This window comes from Nerophis ophidion, linkage group LG09 (assembly GCF_033978795.1).
Source record: "Nerophis ophidion isolate RoL-2023_Sa linkage group LG09, RoL_Noph_v1.0, whole genome shotgun sequence".
Classification (NCBI taxonomy): Eukaryota; Metazoa; Chordata; class Actinopteri; order Syngnathiformes; family Syngnathidae; genus Nerophis; species Nerophis ophidion.
Window position 1 is genome coordinate 2,904,102 of NC_084619.1, and position 19,280 is coordinate 2,923,381.

The 19,280-nt window shown below is 43.3% G+C and overlaps 1 protein-coding gene across 1 annotated transcript in view; it reads right to left on the reverse strand.

The window, feature by feature from the left end:
* Positions 1-19,280, reverse strand: part of LOC133558904 (2-oxoglutarate dehydrogenase-like, mitochondrial) — a 79,391-nt gene that overhangs the window by 16,056 nt on the left and 44,055 nt on the right. Inside the window, exons 15-19 of the mRNA XM_061910050.1 lie at positions 17,311-17,461; positions 7,787-7,914; positions 7,546-7,724; positions 6,516-6,587; positions 1,603-1,728 (exon numbers count right to left, since the gene is read on the reverse strand). Coding sequence (XP_061766034.1) covers positions 1,603-1,728; positions 6,516-6,587; positions 7,546-7,724; positions 7,787-7,914; positions 17,311-17,461 — 656 coding nt within the window. The remainder of the gene's footprint in view (positions 1-1,602; positions 1,729-6,515; positions 6,588-7,545; positions 7,725-7,786; positions 7,915-17,310; positions 17,462-19,280) is intronic.

A 19,280-nucleotide genomic window follows, 5' to 3' on the forward strand; every position in this document is an offset into this window, starting at 1 on the left:
GTTGAAGCTTTGAAAGTGGAATTCTTTACAATTCTTATGTGGAGCTTCACTCCTTCAACAGTCCGGGGTCTCCGCTGTCCTATTTTACGCTTCATAATGCGCCACACATTTTCCATGGGAGACAGGTCTGGACTGCAGGCGGGCCAGGAAAGTACCCGCACTCTTTTACTACGAACCCACGCTGTTGTAAGACTTGCTGAATGTGGCTTGGCATTGTCTTGCTGAAATAAGCAGGGGCGTCCATGAAAAAGCCGGCGCTTTGATGGCAGCATATGTTGTTCCAAAACCTGTATGTACCTTTCAGCATTAATGGTGCCTTCACAGATGTGTAAGTTACCCATGCCTTGGGCACTAATGCACCCCCATACCATCACACATGCTGGCTTTTCAACTTTGCGTCGATAACAGTCTGGATGGTACGCTTCCCCTTTGGTCCGGATGACACGATGTCGAATATTTCCAAAAATTATTTGAAATGTGGACTCGTCAGACCACAGAACACTTTTCCACTTTGCATCAGTCCATCTTAGATGATCTCGGGCCCAGAGAAGCCGGCGGCATTTCTGGATGTTGTTGATAAATGGCTATCACTTTACATAGTAGAGCTTTAACTTGCACTTACAGATGTAGCGACCAACTGTATTTAGTGACAGTGGTTTTCTGAAGTGTTCCTGAGCCCATGTGGTGATATCCTTTAGAGATTGATGTCGGTTTTTGATACAGTGCCGTCTGAGGGATCGAAGGTCACAGTCATTCAATGTTGGTTTCCGGCCATGCCGCTTACGTGGAGTGATTTCTCCAGATTCTATGAACCTTTTGATGATATTATGGAGCGTAGATGTTGAAATCCCTAAATTTCTTGCACTTTGAGAAAGGTTGTTCTTAAACTGTTTGACTATTTGCTCACACAGTTGTGGACAAAGGGGTGTACCTCGCCTCATCCTTTCTTGTGAAAGACTGAGCATTGGGAAGCTGTTTTTATAGCCAATCATGGCACCCACCTGTTCCCAATTAGCCTGCACACCTGTGGGATGTTCCAAATAAGTGTTTGATGAGCATTCCTCAACTTGATCAGTATTTATTGCCACCTTTCCCAACTTCTTTGTCACGTGTTGCTGGCATCAAATTATAAAGTTAATGAATATCTATTTGCAAAAAAAAAAAAATGTTTATCAGTTTGAACATCAAATATGTTGTCTTTGTAGCATATTCAACTGAATATGGCTTGAAAATGATTTGCAAATCATTGTATTCTGTTTATATTTACATCTAACACAATTTCCCAACTCATATGGAAACAGGGTTTGTATGAGCTTTGGCTTCAGCCTATTCCTTTTTTGGTCATTCTTTTTCTTTTCCTGTGTAAATGTGTATGATTGTTAAATATGTCTAATCTGTACTTTTAAACTGGTCACACGAAATGGTTGAGGGTTGATTATATGACCGGAAAAAAAACGTATTTCAGTCATTCATTCACTTGTTGCATGTGTGTGCACAATTCGAAGGCAATCTGTGCAAAGTTTCACTTAAAAAAAAAAAAAACATGAACTAGAACAGTAAATGAGATTTAAAAAAAGAAGACAGTTGCAAGTCATGCTTTACCGGCTTCCTGAATGGCAGCAGAATCTGCCGCCTGAGCGCATGACAGTAGTTAGCAGGCGTGGAGCAGTTGACCACAATCCAGTTACAGTCGTGCAGCTGCTGCACTTCAAAGTCTCCACTGAAGTCCTTCATGGGGAAAAAACAAACAAACATATATATTCAAGGAAATTTCACTTTCAAAAGTACAGCAATTTACTATAAATTAAAGGCCTACTGAAATGAGATGTTCTTATTTAAACGGGGATAGCAGCTCCATTCTATGTGTCATACTTCATCATTTCACCATATTGACATATTTTTGCTGAAAGGATTTAGTAGAGAACATCCACGATTGGTTGCTAATAAAAAAAGCCTTGCCTGTACCGGAAGTAGCAGACGATGTGCGCGTGACGTCACGGGTTGTGGAGCTCCTCACATCTGAACATTGTTTACAATCATGGCCACCAGCAGCGAGAGCAATTCGGACCGAGAAAGCGTCGATTTCCCTATTAATTTGAGCGAGGATGAAAGATTCGTGGATGAGGAAAGTGAGAGTGAAGGACTTGGGACGGCGTGGGGCAGTGGGAGAGTGGCCGTGCGCAACCCTGGGGTCCCCGGTTCAATCCCCACCTAGTACCAACCTCGTCACGTCCGTTGTGTCCTGAGCAAGACACTTCACCCTTGCTCCTGATGGGTGCTGGTTAGCGCCTTGCATGGCAGCTCCCTCCATCAATGTGTGAATGGGTGAATGTGGAAGTAGTGTCAAAGCGCTTTGAGCACCTTGAAGGTAGAAAAGCGCTATACAAGTACAACCCATTTATCATTTATTTGAAAGGAAAAAAAAGACGAGGGCAGTGGGAGCGATTCAGATGTTATTAGACACATTTACTAGGATAATTCTGGAAAATCCCTTATCTGCTTATTGTGTTACTAGTGTTTTAGTGAGATTATATGGTCGTACCTGAAAGTCGGAGGGGTGTGGTGACCACCAGTGTCTCCAAGGGAAAGTCACGTTTCTCGACCACGCGCAGGCAGCCCGGCTGAGATTTTTTTATTGTGGATGAGGAAAGTGAGAGTGAATGACTAGAGAAAAAAAAAAAACGAGGGCAGTGGGAGCGATTCAGATGTTATTAGACACATTTACTAGGATAATTCTGGAAAATCCCTTATCTGCTTATTGTGTTACTAGTGTTTTAGTGAGATTATATAGCTGACCTGAAAGTCAGAGGGGTGTCGTCACGGGTGTGGTGACCCCCAGTGTCTCCAAGGGAAGCCACGTTTCTCGATGAGGCGCAGACAGCCGGGCTGAAATTTTAAATTTTTTTCCCTCCTCCACGATGTAAGCATCCGACGGTCGGGGGTGGCCGGTGGGAGGAGGCAAGATAGTCCGCAGCTGCAGGAAGAACGACGCAAGCTCTCCGCTCATGTCCACGGTAAGAGCCGACTTATTACCACCATTTTCTCACCCAAACCTGCCAGTTGACATGTGCTAGGGAACCATGTTCGCTTGACCGCTCTGTTCCATAGTAAAGCTTCACCGTCATCTTTCAGGAATGTAAACAAGGAAACACCGGCTGTGTTTGCGTTGCTAAAGGCGGCCGCAATACACCGCTTCCCACCTACATCTTTCTTCTTTGACGTCTCCATTATTAATTGAACAAACTGCAAAAGATTCAGCAACACAGATGTCCAGAATACTGTGGAATTATGCGATTAAAGCATAACTAAAATGTTTGCTACAATCCGAGACGTCATCATACCGCGACGTTTTCAGCAGGATAATTTGCGCGAAATTTAAAATTGCAATTTAGTAAACTAAAGCAGCCGTATTGGCATGTGTTGCAATGTTAATATTTCATCATTGATATATAAACTATCAGACTGCGTGGTCGCTAGTAGTGGCTTTCAGTAGGCCTTTAAAGCTTTAATGACATAATTGAGTGGAAGAGTCAGCCCACATATAACAAACAGTATCCTCCCACTAATGGCTTGATCAATACCCCATTTCTGCTGATCTCTCCCAGGGAGCTTCCTCACACCTGCTGACCCCCGGGACCTGGCTAACTGCTGACCACGCCCCTATAGCAGCACTCCCTAAGAAATTGCCAGTCATCACTTAAGCACCCCGCTGATGACGTAGCAAGAAGACATAGTGACAGGTTTAATGCAGAAGTGCACTGGCTGGACACGTCATTAGGAACACCTAGAGCAGGGGTCAGGAATATTTTTGGCTGCGAGAGCCAAGAAGCCAAATATTTTAAAATGTATTTCCCTAAGAGCCATATAATATTTTTTTTCTAACACTGAACACAACTAAACGCGTGCATTTTTAAGTAAGACCAGCATTTCTAGAGTATAATAGGTCTCTTATTCTTTGTAATAACATTGTTATTCTGAAGCTAACTGTGGAGGGGGCGTGGCCTGCGGGCCTGCAGGATGTTGCCAGGACCGACCTCGAAATCAGCGACAGGTGCGTAGACAACCCACTTGGGCCTTGTTATCTAATCACCTGTCGCTCTGTTATAAGCAGCAGCCATGAGAAGAGACAGGGTTGGGGCTGGAGCCAGAGCGCGAGTGAGGACGAAAGAGAAAAAGACAATTGCTGGAAAGCAACTGGGAGAAAAATCAAATAAAACAATATTCTAACCCTAAAAAAGGCTCTTGGTGGTCTGAAGAACCCCCAGGAGGGCAAGCACCACACTAACCAAATTACTTCTTACCATTATTGCAACTTCTTGAACATAAAAAAGCATGAGAATGTTTTATATTTTGAACGTTATTTTTAACACTGTGATTACAAGTGGAATTGTTCATTTTTTATCGTGTTAAGCAATGTCAGCTCAGATTTATCCGAGAGCCAGATGCAGACATCAAAAGAGCCACAGGTTCCCTACCCCTGTTCTAGAGTCATTAAAGCCAATGCATGCATTCCTTTTTTTTACATTTAAATACCTTTAAAGGCCTACTGAAAGCCACTACTAGCGACCACACAGTCTGATAGTTTATATATCAATGATGAAATATTAACATTGCAACACATGCCAATACGGCCGCTTTAGTTTACTAAATTACAATTTTAAATTTCCTGCAGAGTTTCCCGTTGAAAACGTCGCGGAATGATGTGTGTTTGTGACGTTATTGGTTGGAGGGGACATATTAGCCCAGCACCACTCACGTCTAAAAGTCGTCTCTTTTCATGGCATAATTACACAGTAATTTGGACATCTGTGTTGCTGAATCTTTTGCAATTTGTTCAATTAATAATGGAGACGTCAAAGAAGAATGCTGTTGGTGAAAAGCGGTGGATTAGCAACCGAAACACAGCCGGTGTTTCTTTGTTTGTTGTGAAGCTCTAACGCAGAGCGGGTCAAGCGAACATGTTTCTCTACCACATGTCAACCAATTGTGATATTCAGTCGGTTCTTACCGAACAAAGACTTGAGTGGATTATGCGACCTCCTCCTGCAGCTGTCAAAAAGGCAGCTGTGATCTTGGGTCATCCATTGGCTTCTCTGAGAGACACTGGCGTTCAGCGCAGCCCTCCGACTTTCAGGTATGACTTTACAATCTCACTAAAACACTAGTAACACAATAAGCAGATAAGGGATTTTCCAGAATTATCCTAGTAAATGTGTCTAAAAACATCTGAATCGCTCCCACTTCCCTCGTATTTTTTTTTCCTACTCCTTCACTCTCACTTTCCTCATCCACGAATCTTTCATCCTCGCTCAAATTAATGGGGAAATCGTCGCTTTCTCGGTCCGAATCGCTCTTGCTGCTGGTGGCCATGATTGTAAACAATGTTCAGATGTGAGGAGCTCCACAACCGGTGATGTCACGCACACATCGTCTGCTACTTCCGGTACAGGCAAGGCTTTTTTATTAGCGACCAAAAGTTGCAAACTTTATCGTCAATGTTCTCTACTAAATCCTTTCAGCAAAAATATGGCAATATCGCAAAATGATCACGTCCGCTTTCCCACAATACAAACAGAGTGCCTGCCCAATGAGGTTATAACTGTAGAATGATCGAGGGCAAGTTCTTGGTTCCTTATGTGGGTTTATTGTAAGGCAGTGTCATTAACATCCTCCCAGCGCGGCAACAACACACAACAACAGCAGTCACATTTTCGTCTACTGTAAAGCAGTTTCCATCCATCCAGTTTGTCTGCCGTAAACAGCAATGTTGTGACACTCTTAAACAGGAAAATACTGCCATCTACTGTGCATGCATATGTGACAATAACATCCACAGCTTCTAGAGCAGTGGTTCGCAACCCTTTTTCAGTGATGTACCTCCTGTGAACATTTTTTTTGATTCAAGTACCCCCTAATCTGAGCAAAGCATTTTTGGTTGAAAAAAAGAGATGAAGAAGTAAAATACAGCACTATGTCATCAGTTTCTGATTTATTAAATTGTATAACAGTGCAAACTATTGCTCATTTGTAGTGGTCTTTCTTGAACTATTTGGGAAAAAAGATATAAAAATAACTAAAACTTGTTAAAGAATAAACAAGTGATTCAATTATAAATAAAGATTTCTACACATACTGCGATTAGGTGGCGACTTGTCCAGGGTGTACCCTGCCTTCCGCACGATTATAGCTGGGATAGGCACCAGCGACCCCAAAGGGAATAAGCAGTAGTAAAATGGATGGATGGATAGACACCAGCGACCCAAAAGGGAATAAACGGTAGAAAACGGATGGATGGATAGCTGTAAATATACTCCTTGCCTCTTAACCACACCCCGCCCACAACCACGTCCCCCCCACCCCCTGAAATCGGAGGTCTCAAGGTTGGCAAGTATGTCTTACACACATGTTTATGTGTGCTATGGCTATGAGGTATTCTGTTTCCCCTTGGCCCCAGCCTTTCTATAATATACAGTACATCAAACCATTGAGGGATTTGGAAATAGAGGTGGGCTTACAGGGAAGTGATCCGGGTCATCTTTGCTCATTTGCAGGAAGCGCTCAGGTCGGGCAGATGAATGTTCCGGACCCTAAGGACAGGAATGTATCAAATATAATACAGTGGGGCCAAAAAGTATTTAGTCAGCCAGCGATTGTGCAAGTTCTCCCACTTCAAATGATGACAGAGGTCTGTCATTTTCATCATAGGTACACTTCAACTGTGAGAGACAGAATGTGGAAAAATCCAGGAATTTTAAAGAATTTATTTGTAAATTATGGTGGAAAATAAGTATTTGGTCAAGCATTCAAAGCTCTCACTGATGGAAGGAGGTTTTGGCTCCAAATCTCACGATACATGGCCCCATTCATTCTTTCCTTAACACGGATCAATCGTCCTGTCCCCTTAGCAGAAAAACAGCCCCAAAACATGATGTGTCCACCCCCATGCTTCACAGTAGGTATGGTGTTCTTGGGATGCAACTCAGTATTCTTCTTCCTCCAAACACCACCAGTTGAGTTTATACCAAAATGGATACATGGATGATACAGCAGAGGATTGGGAGAATGTCATGTGGTCAGATGAAACCAAAATAGAACTTTTTGGTATAAACTCAACTGGTGGTGTTTGGAGGAAGAAGAATACTGAGTTGCATCCCAAGAACACCATACCTACTGTGAAGCATGGGGGTGGAAACATCATGCTTTGGGGCTGTTTTTCTGCTAAGGGGACAGGACGATTGATCCGTGTTAAGGAAAGAATGAATGGGGCCATGTATCCTGAGATTTTCAGCCAAAACCTCCTTCCATCAGCTTAGAATGCTTGACCAAATACTTATTTTCAAAATAAATTCTTTAAAATTCCTACAATGTGAATTCCTGGATTTTTTTTTCACATTCTGTCTCTCACAGTTGAAGTGTACCTATGATGAAAATGACAGACCTCTGTCATCATTTGAAGTGGGAGAACTTGCACAATCGCTGACTGACTAAATACTTTTTGGGACTATAATTTAATGCGGGTGCCAGAGAAGCAGGTCCTCTCCTCACCATTCCCTCCATCCCGTGCGGGAGGAGCAGCACGATGCCGTTGTTGCGGACCCACTTGGCCTGACCGGAGCTGATGAACTGGTCTATGATGCACTGGGCTGTGTTGTGAAAGTCTCCAAACTGGGCCTCCCAGAGGACGAGGGCGTCAGGGCTGGCCATGGCGAAGCCCAGCTCGAACCCTGCAGGGACAGTCGTGAGGAATGGGCCAGTTTTACTGCAGTGTGCATTATTTTTGTCTTACCTAGGACACCGTACTCCGACAGGGAGCTGTTGCAGACCGTGTACGGCGCCTGGTCGGTCCACAGGTGATTCATGGGAACACAGATGCGTTTGTCCATCTTTTGGTCATGAAGGACATGGTGGCGGTGACTGGGAAAGAAGCAGCAAGAGCAGGAAAGGGCTAAAACATTACAAGTTTGTGCTTATGAAAGACAACATGCATTAATGTGAATATTACAGCAGCCTATCTTGCCGATTGTATTGTACCGTATGTCCCGGCAAGAAATCTGCGTTCAAAAGACTCCGGCTTATTAGTGATTCCTAGAGCTCAAAAAAAGTCTGCGGGCTATAGAGCGTTTTCCGTTCGGGCTCCAGTACTCTGGAATGCCCTCCCGGTAACAGTTCGAGATGCTACCTCAGTAGAAGCATTTAAGTCTCATCTTAAAACTCATCTGTATACTCTAGCCTTTAAATAGACCTCCTTTTTAGACCAGTTGATCTGCCGCTTCTTTTCTTTCTCCTATGTCCCCCCCTCCCTTGTGGAGGGGGTCCGGTCCGATGACCATGGATGAAGTACTGGCTGTCCAGAGTCGAGACCCAGGATGGACCGCTCGTCGGGACCCAGGATGGACCGCTCGCCTGTATCGGTTGGGGACATCTCTACGCTGCTGATCCGCTTGAGATGGTTTCCTGTGGACGGGACTCTCACTGCTGTCTTGGATCCACTATGGATTGAACTTTCACAGTATCATGTTAGACCCGCTCGACATCCATTGCTTTGGGTCCCCTAGAGGGGGGGGGGTTGCCCACATCTGAGGTCCTCTCCAAGGTTTCTCATAGTCAGCATTGTCACTGGCGTCCCACTGAATGTGAATTCTCCCTGCCCACTGGGTGTGAGTTTTCCTTGCCCTTTTGTGGGTTCTTCCGAGGATGTTGTAGTCGTAATGATTTGTGCAGTCCTTTGAGACATTTGTGATTTGGGGCTATATAAATAAACATTGATTGATTGATTGATTGATATTAAGGCCGACTGAAAGCCACTACTAGCGACCACGCAGTCTGATAGTTTATATATCAATGATGAAATATTAACATTGCAACACATGCCAATACGGCCGCTTTAGTTTACTAAATTGCAATTTTAAAACTGCTGAAAAATAACACAAAATGAGGAATGAACAGAAAAGACTGCAACAATCAAACTATACTTAATAGACAAACACAGACCAGAGAGGTTATGAAATAACGAGCTGGCGGAAGAAGAGCAGGAAACGACCCAAAGCTGCTGATTACAATCTTGACTCGGATGTGACAAATCAAAGCTTCCACTGTAGATCTCTGCACTTTAAATGAGATCTTCGGTAATTATTCTGTGGTTTAACGAGGTCACATGATGCATCCATGCTTGCTCTGCAGGACATGTGCAAGATCTCCATCCCCAAAGAACTCTTTCATTCAGGTGCACAATGTTGTTTTCTCCATCCGGCAAATTAAGAAGGAGGTATTTCCTATCATTAACATTTTATTTTAGTATGTCACCCAAAACAAGAATATTGAATCCTCCATTCTCCCTAAATGTTCCATTTCTTTTCTATTTTATGCCTTACTTTCTGTTACATTACATCCCTAATTTCCTTTTTCATTCACTTTTCCTTCCCAGTGTATTTTCTGCTTATCAATATTGGACTTAAATGAACCTTGTATTGAAACAAATACAACCAATATTACTACCAGTGTTAGTTTTGTTTGCGTTTGGATTAATCATGATTATATTATTGCATATTTTACATTAACTTCATAAAAGACCCCAATAATTGGACACAAATACAAACCCCATTTCCATGTGAGCTGGGAAATTGTGTTAGATGTAAATATAAACAGAATACAATGATTTGCAAATCCTTTTCAAGCCATATTCAGTTGAATATGCTACAAAGACAACATATTTGATGTTCAAACTCAGGAAGCAACTGTGGGCAGGGGTGGTAGAAAGTCAAATAAAGAAGGAGGAGTCCGGTCTTGGGGCAGAGCGTGGTGCAGGACTGTACAGAGAGTACAGTGGCCATGTCTCTCCTCAGATCTGAGTCCAAATTTCATTCTGTCTCTGTTTATTTGCCTTTTGTCTTGTATAACAGATGTCATCAGTGTTTGAACCTGACACTTTGGCTTTCCCATTGTCGCGTTTGTAACCAAGTCTAAGCATTTAAGTCTCACCTTAAAACTCATCTGTATACTCTAGCCTTTAAATAGACCTCCTTTTTAGACCAGTTGATCTGCCGCTTCTTTTCTTTCTCCTATGTCCCCCCCTCCCTTGTGGAGGGGGTCCGGTCCGATGACCATGGATGAAGTACTGGCTGTCCAGAGTCGAGACCCAGGATGGACCGCTCGTCGGGACCCAGGATGGACCGCTCGCCTGTATCGGTTGGGACATCTCTACGCTGCTGATCCGCTTGAGATGGTTTCCTGTGGACGGGACTCTCGCTGCTGTCTTGGATCCGCTTGAACTGAACTCTCGCGGCTGTGTTGGAGCCACTATGGATTGAACTTTCACAGTATCATGTTAGACCCGCTCCACATCCATTGCTTTCGGTCCCCTAGAGAGGGGGGGTTGCCCACATCTGAGGTCCTCTCCAAGGTTTCTCATAGTCAGCATTGTCACTGGCGTCCCACTGGATGTGAATTCTCCCTGCCCACTGGGTGTGAGTTTTCCTTGCCCTTTTGTGGGTTCTTCCGAGGATGTTGTAGTCGTAATGATTTGTGCAGTCCTTTGAGACATTTGTGATTTGGGGCTATATAAATAAACATTGATTGATTGATAATGACTGCATCACATGAGCCATATTTAAATGGGCTCAGAGAAGTCAACAAGTGTCGTCAATCATAATAACTCACATGATGTTGAGACATACTTGCCAACCTTGAGACCTCCGATTTCGGGAGGTGGGGGGTGTGGTCGGGGGTGGAGCAGAGGCGTGGTTGGGGCGGGTGGTGTTTAAGAGGGGAGGAGTATATCCACATCTACAATTCACCAACTCGAGTATTTCATATATACATATATATATATATATATATATGAAATACTTGACTTTCAGTGAATTTTAGCTATATATATTTATTTTATTATATATATAAATAAAACAAATAGTTGAATTTCAGACGGCACCTATCAAATACACAGTAATAAAAACACAGTTCTACTAACTGTATTGTGCTTGCTGGTTACTAAAAAAAAACAAAACACTTATCTTTCACTATTTGAGTAACCATTGTTCTGCCATTTGCGTACTGGCGAGAGTCACTCGCCGTCAGGTGCGCAACACCACATAAATCTTTTGCCAATCAAAAAGAAACCCCATAACGCTATAGCCAACATTCACCAGGAGATGGCGACAGACACAATAGATCACTCTATTACAGACGGCGTCGCCATGGCTGTATTGATTGATTGATTGATACTTTTATTAGTAGATTGCACAGTTCAGTACATATTCCGTACAATCGACCACTAAATGGTAACACCCGAAAAAGTTTTTCAACTTGTTTAAGTCGGGGTCCACGTAAATCAATTCATGTAACTTCCTCGTGTGTGCAGTTTTTTATTAAAATCCATAGATGTTGCAACGTGATTGGGCAGGCAAGCTGTTTATATTGTGGGAAAGCGGACGTGAAAACAGGCTGTCCCCACTCAGGTCCGCATGGAGCTGGAGGGGGCGTGTCCTCCAGCTCCGCTGAATTTGGGGAGAAAATTTCTTCCGGGAGGTTTTCGGGAGAGGCGCTGAATTTCGGGAGTCTCCCAGAAAATCCGAGAGGGTTGGCAAGTACATGTTAAGAGGCCATGTAACTTTTCTACATCACCGAAATTGATCATGTATGTTTGCGTATGTCTACTTTTAACCCAGCAGGTTTGGGCACATTTTCAGTAGACCCATAATAAATTCACAAAACAACAAAACTTCACAAATGTTTTTTTTTTGTGACAAAAAAATATGTGCTCCAATCACTCTAGCACATGGGTGTCAAACTCTGGCCCGCGGGCCAAATCTGGCCCGCCGTGTAATTTAATTTGGCCCTTGAGGCAATGTCAATTTAGCATTAGAGCTGGCCCGCCGGTGTTATACAGCGTCGGTGCTGCTGTAACACCGCATTCACCGCTAATACTCATACTTGCCAACCCTCCTCATTTTCCCGGTAGACTCCCAAAGTTCAGTGCCCCTCCCGAAAATCTCCCGGGGCAACCATTCTCCTGAATTTCTACCGATTGATGGCGTGCATTTAAGGCACTACCTTTAGCGTTCTCTACAATCTGTCGTCACGTCCGCTTTTCCTCCATACTAACAGTGTGTCACATAATATTTGTGGCTTTTACACACACACACGCACAAGTGAATGCAAGGCATACTTGGTCAACAGCCATACAGGTCACACTGAGGGTGGCCGTATAAACAACTTTAGCACTGTTACAAATGTGCGCCACACTGTGAACCCACACTAAACAAGAATGACAAACACATTCCAGGTGAACATCCGCACCGTAACACAACAGAACAAATACCCAGAAACCCTTGCAGCACTAAATCTTCCGGGAAACTTCCAGCAAACTGACCAATAATTAACGTTTTATTGTTTATTATTATTCTTTCTTTATTCCGCACCTACGCGCTGTAATTTGACCCCCTTAACATGCTTCAAAGCTCACCAAATTTTACACACACGTCGGTAAGGCAAACCTTCCCAACTTATTAGGCAACCAAACCCCAAAAATCAAAATTGCCCGCTAGCGCCCCCTAGGGATAAAAAAAAATAAATAAAAAAACAGACTGCTTGTAACGTCCGTTAGCAATGTCGTAGAGACATGAAACAAAAACCTCTATGTAGGGCTGACTTAGACCTAGATTTCATAATTTTACCTTCTAGGGCAAAAATCAACAAAAATTTTGCAGAAACCCATTCGAAGCAAAATTTTCGCAAAAAATGCAATTGTTGCCTTTTTGAGCTGTAATTTGACCCCCTTAAAATGCTTCAAAACTCACCAAACTTGACACAAACATCAAGACTGGCGAAAATTGGGATCTAATGAAAAAACCAAACCCCAAAACTCTCTAGCGCAATTTTTTAATAAAACACAGAAAAAACTGCTCCTAGGAAGAAAACACAGACAAAACTCCTTGTAACTTCCGGTAGGAATGCCGGAAATACATGAAACAAAAACCTCTATGTAGGTCTCACTTAGACCTACATTTTAATAATTGACATCCTTCAGCAAAAATCAAGGAAGTTAAAAATTACCCCTTCAAAATAAAAGTTTTGTCAAAACCTGTCACCTTTTTTCAAACATTAACTCCTCGCACAGGAAAGAGATTGAACCCTTCTGATTAAAAGTTATTCATAGAGTTTTGATTACTGCTCCAGTTTTGATTTTACACGCCTTCAAAGAACCCCTGTGCAAAGTTTCCTATAAAATGTCATTTTTGCCTCTTTGAGCTGTAATTTGATCCCCTAAAATGCTTCGAAGTGCAAGTTAAATCTCTACTATGCAAAGCGAAAGCCATTTATCAACAACATCCAGAAACGGCGAGCTGTAATTTGACACCCTTAACATGCTTCAAAACTCACCAAATTTTACACACACATCAGGACTGGCGAAAATTGCCATCTAATAAAAAAAAAAAAAAAAATCAAAATTGCGCTCTAGCGCCCCCTAGGAAAAAACCCAGACAAAACAACTTCTAACTTCTGTTAGGAATGTCGTAGAGACATGAAACAAAAACCTCTATGTATGTCTGACTTAGACCAGGGCTTGGGTCATCGCTGCTTGCAGCTTTAATTATTATTATTATTTGAAACTGGATTTTGCATGTCACTAAAGTTATATAAGCCTTGCTTGTTCAATATTCAATGCAAAACTTGTTTGGGTCCCCATTAAAAGGTTAATTTGTTCAACCCTTGGCCCGCGGCTTTGTTCCGTTTAAAATTTTGGCCCACTCTGTATTTGAGTTTGACAGCCTTGCTCTAGCACAAAAAAAAATAAGAGTTGTCGAAATTATTGGAAACTCAAGACAGCCATGACATTATGTCCTTCAGTGTAGTCAAATGATGAGTTATCTTTTCAGTCGGTCGTTTTTTCCTTTCCTTTGCTCTTTCGTCCTTCATTTGCTTCCATTTTTCCTCAAACCTACGACCCAATTCTATTACTCATTAGTCATTTCCATCCCTCTGTCCTGTGAACACACGTTCAGTACACGGCGTGTCTATGGGGGCCCCATTAGCGAGGGGGGGGGGGCGCACGCATTCCCAGCCAAACACGTCAAGTTAGGTGTACCTCTGATACACCCGCTCAAGTGGAACACGCCAATATGCTCGGCTCCTGTGAGAAGAAGTGAGCGACAGGAAAAAAAATACAAATAAAAACAATGCAGATGGAAGGACGGCGATATGTAAAAGAGTCAAATGTTTTGACTGCTGTCATTCCATGCAGGAGGAGAGGATGCCAGTGCTGAATGTGGGGCTAAAGAAAAAAGGTCCGGTTAGTTAAAGGGGAACATTATCAGCAGACCTATGTAAGCGTCAATATATACCTTGATGTTGCAGAAAAAAGACCATGTATTTTTTTAACCGATTTCCGAACTCTAAATGGGTGAATTTTGGCAAATTAAACGCCTTTCTGTTTATCGGTCTTTTAGTGATGACGTCAGAACGTGACGTCACCGAGGTAACACACCCGCCATTTTCATTTTCGCATTACAAACACCGGGTCTCAGCTCTGTTATTTTCCGTTTTTTTCGACTATTTTTTGGAACCTTGGAGACATCATGCCTCGTGGGTGTGTTGTCGGAGGGTGTAACAACACTAACAGGGAGGGATTCAAGTTGCACCACTGGCAAGAAATCTGCCGCCAGACCCCCCATTGAGTGTCTTCACATTTGACCGGCGATGCTAAGACAGACATGGCACAGAGATGTATGGATAACCTGCAGATGCATTTGCAACCATTAAGTCAACGAAATCACAAAGGTGAGTTTTGTTGATGTTGTTGACTTATGTGCTAATCAGACATATTTGGTCACGGCATGACTGCCAGCTAATCGATGCTAACATGCTATTTACGCTAGCTGTATGTACATTTGAAACTAGATACCCACATTTAATGCGAAACAAACACTTACCAATCGACGGATTTAAGTTGCGCCAGTGTCACAAGATGCGAAAGTCCTGATCGTTTGGTCCGCACATTTTACCGGCGATGCTAATAAGGCAGCCATGCTATGGGCCACTTCATTAGGTACACCCATGCTATGGCCGAATAGCGTCAATAGCTAGTTGCTCAATAGCTTCAATTTCTTCTTCAATTTCGTTTTCGCTATCTGCCTCCATACTCCGACCATCTGTTTTCAGACATGCGTAATCTGTTGAATCGCTTAAGCCGCTGAAATCAGAGTCTGAATCCGTGCGGACCAAACGATCAGGACTTTTGCATCTTGTGACACGGGAGCAACTTAAATCCGTTGATTGGTAAGTGTTTGTTTTGCATTAAATGTGGGTATCTAGTTTCAAATGTACATACAGCCAGCGTAAATAGCATGCTAGCATCGATTAGCGTAGCATTTTAGCATCGATTAGCTGGCAGTCTTGCTGCGACCAAATATGTCTGATTAGCACGTAAGTCAACAACATCAACAAAACTCACCTTTGTGATTTCGTTGACTTAATGGTTGCAAATGCATCTGCAGGTTATCCATACATCTCTGTGCCATGTCTGTCTTAGCATCGCCGGTCAAATGTGCAGACACTCTGGCACATTCAATGTGGGATTTCTTGCCAGTGGTGCAACTTGAATCCCTCCCTCTTAGTGTTGTTACACCCTCCAACAACACACCCACGAGGCATGATGTCTCCAAGATTCCAAAAAATAGTCGAAAAAACAGAAAATAACAGAGCTGAGACCCGGTGTTTGTAATGTGTTGAAAATGAAAATGGCGGGTGTGTTACCTCGGCGACGTCACATTCTGACGTCATCGTTAAAAGACCGATAAACAGAAAGGCGTTTAATTCGGCAAAATTCACCCGTTTAGAGTTCGGAAATCGGTTAAAAAAATACATGGTCTTTTTTCTGCAACATCAAGGTATATATTGACGCTTACATAGGTCTGCTGATAATGTTCCCCTTTAAGTGCGCCTATATGATACTACACAGGACTGTAAACAAAAAAACCATAATACATAAAAAAAACAATAACCTGTAAACCAAAAAAAATGCAAAGTAAATGGAAAAAAACAAAATCCTCTAAATGAAAAAAAAACAAAAATGTATATCAATCAATCAATGTTTACTTATATAGCCCTAAATCACTAGTGTCTCAAAGGGCTGCACAAACCACTACCACATCCTCGGTAGGCCCACATAAGGGCAAGGAAAACTCACACCCAGTGGGACGTCGGTGACAATGATGACTATGAGAACCTTGGAGAGGAGGAAAGCAATGGATGTCCAGCGGGTCTAACATGATACTGTGAAAGTTAAATCCATAATGGATCCAACACAGTCGCAAGAGTCCAGTCCAAAGCGGATCCAACACAGCAGCGAGAGTCCCGTTCACAGCGGAGCCAGCAGGAAAACATCCCAAGCGGTTTAGTCTTGCGCCATTTGCGTTCCAGCTTTCTACATAATAATTTCTGAGCTCTAGTTTCTTCTGTAAACCACGGGGTACGCTTTTTTGGAGCCTTTTTTAACCTTAGCGGTGCTATGTTATCAATGGTTTGGCGCAGGGCGTCGTTAAAGTTGTTAGTGAGGTTATCAATAGAGCCCACATACTTTGGGAATGGTGCCATTACCGAGGGCAGTAGGTCAGCAAGAGTTGTCGTTGCGGCCGTATTAATGTTGCGGCTGCTATAGCAGTTATTATTATTATTAGTTTGACGAACATGCGTCTGAACCTCGAATTTTATAAGGTAATGATCGGACAATACTTTAGTATACGGGAGTATCGTAACTTTGGAAACGGTGATACCCCTGACAAGCACTAGGTCTATCGTATTACCGTAGCGATGCGTGGGTTCATTTATTATTTGTGTAAGACCACAGCTATCAATTATAGTCTGGAGCGCTACGCACGGTGGGTCCGATGGGGTATTCATATGGATATTAAAGTCCCCCATTATAATTGTATTATCGGCGCGCGTCACTAGATCAGCAACGAACTCTGAGAATTCATTGATAAAGTCCGAATAGGGCCCTGGGGGGTGGTAGATAACAGCCAGGTGTAGAGGCAGCGGTGTGACAGACCTCACAGTAAGCACCTCAAACGATATCCATCCATTTCTACCCCTTGTCCATTTCGGGGTGGCGGGGGGTGCTGGACCCTATCTCAGCGTACACCTTGGACAAGTCACCACTTCATCTCAGGACCATGAACGAAAAAAAATCAACTTCTACTACGTGGATTTCACTTACTATTGTTGTTTGGAACGTAAGCCCAACATGAAGCGAGGGAGCACGGTATTGGTTATGATTCCAATAGTGCAGGTGGGCCTGATGAGGTACCGTCTCACCTGAAAGTGCCCCTCTCCACATCTTGCCCGCTGAGCCGCACGTGGATGCCATCTTTCAGAAGAGATCCAAAGGCCACGTACTCGCCCAGGGCCCAGTCCAGCTGACGGTTCTTGACCAGGTCTGCTCGGCTGCGCAGGATGCGAGACAGACCTGGAAGGCACACACACACACACACACACACACACACACACACACACACACACACACACACACACAAAAGAAATACTAGTAAATGGTCCTTCTTTTAGATGAGCGAGCAGAAACAGGGAGGTTGCAGCCAGAGAAATAACAGGTGTTGTTGCGGACAGTGAACACTAAAACCTTGGCTTGATGTTGGGATGTTTGGAAAGGAATTCCAATGTGAATAAATTAGCGCCGGAAAAAAAAGATCTATTAGACTAGCCTCTGAAATACACTCGCACAATCCAATTACTTCCAGGTCTACACTGTCGATGCTCTCAGACAAGGTGGCCTCTGCATTTGACCCATCCCCTTGATCACCCCCTGGGAGGTGAGGGGAGCAGTGAGCAGCAGTGGTGACTGCGCCCGGGAATCATTTTTGGTGATTCAACCCCCAATTCCAACCCTTAATGCTGAGTGCCCAGCAGGGAGGTAATGGGTCACGTTTTTATAGTCTTTGGTATGACTCGGCCGGGGTTTGAACTCACGACCTACCCATCTCAGGGCGGACACTCTAACCCAGGGGTCACCGAGCTTTTTGAAACCAAGAGCTACTTCTTTGGGTACTGATTAATGTGAAGGGCTACCAGTTTGATACACACTTAAATAAATTGCCAGAATTAGCCAATTTGCTCAATTTAGTGTCGAATGTCCAGCACAATAGCAATAATTTTGCTAAGGGGAATTTCAAACCTGTCTACTACCTTTTCCAACCACTCTGCAATGTTGGATGCTGAATGTCTTTCCTCTAGTGGCATGGTCGTAAGGCAGATTGACTTCATGTTCAACTCAAATGTAGTGGCATGTATTGCCAAGGTAGGCTACACTTGTCCACACATCAGTAGTAAGAGCAATTTTCTCTGTGTGGCTTTTATGTCAGTCTGCACTGCTTGGAATGTTTGCTCGTACTTTAATCGATTTAATCGATTAGTTGACCCATTACCTCCCTGCTTGGCACTCAGCATCAAGGGTTGGAATTGGGGGTTAAATCACCATAAATGATTCCCGGGCACAGCTGCCCACTGCTCTCAAATGCAGAAGACAAATTTAACCACACCTGGTGTGTGTGTGACAATCATTGGTACTTTAACTTAAACTTCAATACAAAACATTAAAATCAAAAATCCATAAATTAGCTGCACCGTTTTATAAGCCGCAGGGCTCAAAGCGTAAGCAGAAAGTGTCGTTAAAAAATCGATTTAATCGATTAGTTGACCTATACTTCTGCCGTGAAGAAATCGACAAGGAGAAAACCACACATTAAAAAGCGAAGGAAGGACCACGATGAAGAAGACAGTCAAGTAGCAGGCCAGGGGGAGTCCAGCCAGTGTCGAATGTCCAGCACAATAGCAATAATTTTGCTAAGGGGAATTTCAAAGCTGTCTACTACCTATTCCAACCACTCTGCAATGTTGGATGCTGAATGTCTTTCCTCTAGTGGCATGGTCGTAAGGCAGATTGACTTCATGTTCCATTCAACTCAAATGTAGTGGCATGTATTGCCAAGGTAGGCTACACTTGTCCACACATCAGTAGTGACAGCAATTTTCTCTGTGTGGCTTTTCTGTCAGTCTGCACTGCTTGGAATGTTTGCTCGTACTTTAATCGATTTAATCGATTAGTTGACCCATTACCTCCCTGCTTGGCACTCAGCATCAAGGGTTGGAATTGGGGGTTAAATCACCATAAATGATTCCCGGGCACAGCTGCCCACTGCTCTCAAATGCAGAAGACAAATTTAACCACACCTGGTGTGTGTGTGACAATCATTGGTACTTTAACTTAAACT